At 40.4% G+C, this 2,500-nt stretch overlaps 1 protein-coding gene across 6 annotated transcripts in view; it reads left to right on the plus strand.

Moving 5' to 3' along the window:
• tfec (transcription factor EC) overlaps window positions 1-2,500 on the plus strand; it is a 63,203-nt gene that overhangs the window by 45,845 nt on the left and 14,858 nt on the right. The window contains exon 1 of one of the 6 annotated variants that reach the window (XM_042079395.1): window positions 1-72. This exon is cut by the window's left edge and continues 253 nt beyond it. The exons of 4 other annotated variants lie outside the window; for them this stretch is intronic. In XM_042079395.1, the coding sequence (XP_041935329.1) occupies window positions 16-72 (57 nt within the window). In that variant the 5' untranslated portion in view covers window positions 1-15. Of the gene's footprint in view, window positions 73-2,485 lie in introns of those variants that run through there. One more of the 6 variants, XM_042079396.1, reaches the window with a different exon arrangement.

A 2,500-nucleotide genomic window follows, 5' to 3' on the forward strand; every position in this document is an offset into this window, starting at 1 on the left:
GGTGAGCTGTCAACCATGAGCCGCTGCTGCCTGGTCAAGGTGATCTCCCTCACAGAGATACAGCTGCTGCCGGTAGGTACTGCAGAGAGAAAGAGAGAGAGCGAGAGAGTGAATGAAGCAGATAGATAGATAGATAGATAGATAGATAGATAGATAGATAGATGAATGATGTGTATGACTGTGTATGACCATGCATGTGTATGTGTGTGTGTGTGTGTGTGTTTGTGTGTGTGTGTGTTTGTGTGTGTGTGTGTGTGTGTGTGTGTGTGTGTGTGTGTGTGTGTATTAGTGTGTGTGTGAAGAAGTCTCACTCTCATTCTGTGTGCATGGCATCTGGGGCTTGTGTGTGGTCACGTATTACTTCCCGGTGGCGCATGTTTGAGCACAAAGCCAACTCCTGCTGTGGCCAATAACTCGCTCGCTCTTCCTCGCTCTTGCTCGCTCCTCCTCGCTCTTGTTCTGCTCCGCGCTGCAAAGTCCAATCATTTTCACACTGATTCGGATTCCCAGGCCAGGCGTGATTATCAAATGGACGTGCATTATCCGTTGGCCCTCCGATGCGCCGAGATTTTCCCAAATGACCGTTGACAATAGATCAAACGGATATCAGAGATAAAGATCTTAATTGGCCTGCATGAGCCCCCAATGCTTCTATTGCATTCTCCATGGATGCATTGGACCAATACAAAAAGACATAAATCAATGTCTCGCGGGATGTCAGATTGTGTTCAGCACTATAGGGCTACTCTCGTGTTCAGAACTAGAATAGTTCAATATGAACATGTTTCGTCTGCTTTTAGGGGTATCTCTGCAAGATTTTTGCAGAGATTTTTAGGGAACTAAGGAACCTTTTACCTAGGTTTACTAAAAAAGCTCCCCCACCATTATTGATTGCACAAAGTTTTGCTTCATCAGTCACTACATCATCATAAAAACAAACAATGATGTATGTATGTATTACTAATAAAATAGGGTAACACTTTATTTTATTGTGTCGCTGTTACAGTGTACCTACCTAATTAGGTACAGTGGTACAACCTGTGTAACAACATGTACTATCAGGTACTATCATTGTACTTGCATTATGTATTCGAAGACATAACATACATGTCATATGTATGTGTAAGAAATTAACTGGTACACTTAATAGGTTTATTCCACTGTATCAAAGAGTAACAAGGTTGTAGGAGCACAGCTGTTACATGTACACTGAAGACAATGAGGCCTTGACTGGGGCTAAGAATGGTTTGTATATCAAATCTATCATGACCAGATATACCCCATCCAGCAGGTCTCAGGTCAGCTCTTTGCCTCTGATGAAAATTTAGGCAAATAGGCAAAGTTTTGTAAAAGCACTCAGTATTACAATGTAACAACTATATGTAGGTACCCACAAATACATAATGCAAGTACAATGATAGTACCTGATAGTACCTGTTACAGGTTGTACCACTGTACCTAATTAGGTACACTGTAACAGCGACACATTAAAATAAAGTGTTACCTGAAATAGTTCAAATGACTTTCTATATTGAGTTCCATAATTACATACATACACAAGATGTTACATGGGATTTCCCCATGAATTCCCTAAATAATGTTAACATTTAAAAATTCTTAATATCACATTTTATACCTGCTTATAACATTATTTATAACACAACTGGCATGGTTACCAATAGGCAAGACACAGTGTTCACAAAGTATGAAACACTGTGTCATGTGCTGTATGCGGTGCAGCCCTGCGTTAAGACGTGTGTGTTTATAAACAATTATGCACTCTAATAGAGTTAGACATAGTAGGCTGTTGGAAATACCTTATTAAAAGGTATTCATAAACTTTCAGAGTTACTATTAAATGTGATTTTTAGAGTTACTAAAAGCCTGAAGCAATGTTGGCATTTCTAGTGAAATGGAAAGCAAGAAAGGGATGAGAGTGTAGGCTGAATGATGATTTTTTCAACTTGTCTGAATTGATTCAAACTTCTCCATCCTCACTCACTGTTCCCTTTCACAGCAATGATCACACACACAGGCACAGACACACACACACAAACACACACTTTTAAACACACACCAACACACACACTTACACACACACACAGACACAAACACACACACACACACACAAACACACACACACACAAACACACACACACACACACACACACACACACACACACACACACACACACACACACACACACACACACACCAATGCTACACTCTGTAAGTGATTCATTTACTGTAAATTCTGACTTATCGGGCTGGGCGAGGGTCACAAAATGAACAAACACTCAAACTGTGTCGGCTGCGGCTGAGCAGGGAGTGTATGAAAAGGTGAAAAAGTGATCTCTGTCCAGCCACGGTTATATCCACTATTTCTGCAACAGACTAGCCCAGTGTTTCATAAGGCCAACTTTTTTTTTGAAGTGAAAGAAGAACTTGTGTAACACTGAAACAATATTGAGCAACTCATAGGTTGTCTTTAAACAGAGAT

Source organism: Alosa sapidissima, chromosome 22, assembly GCF_018492685.1.
Source record: "Alosa sapidissima isolate fAloSap1 chromosome 22, fAloSap1.pri, whole genome shotgun sequence".
Classification (NCBI taxonomy): domain Eukaryota; kingdom Metazoa; phylum Chordata; class Actinopteri; order Clupeiformes; family Clupeidae; genus Alosa; species Alosa sapidissima.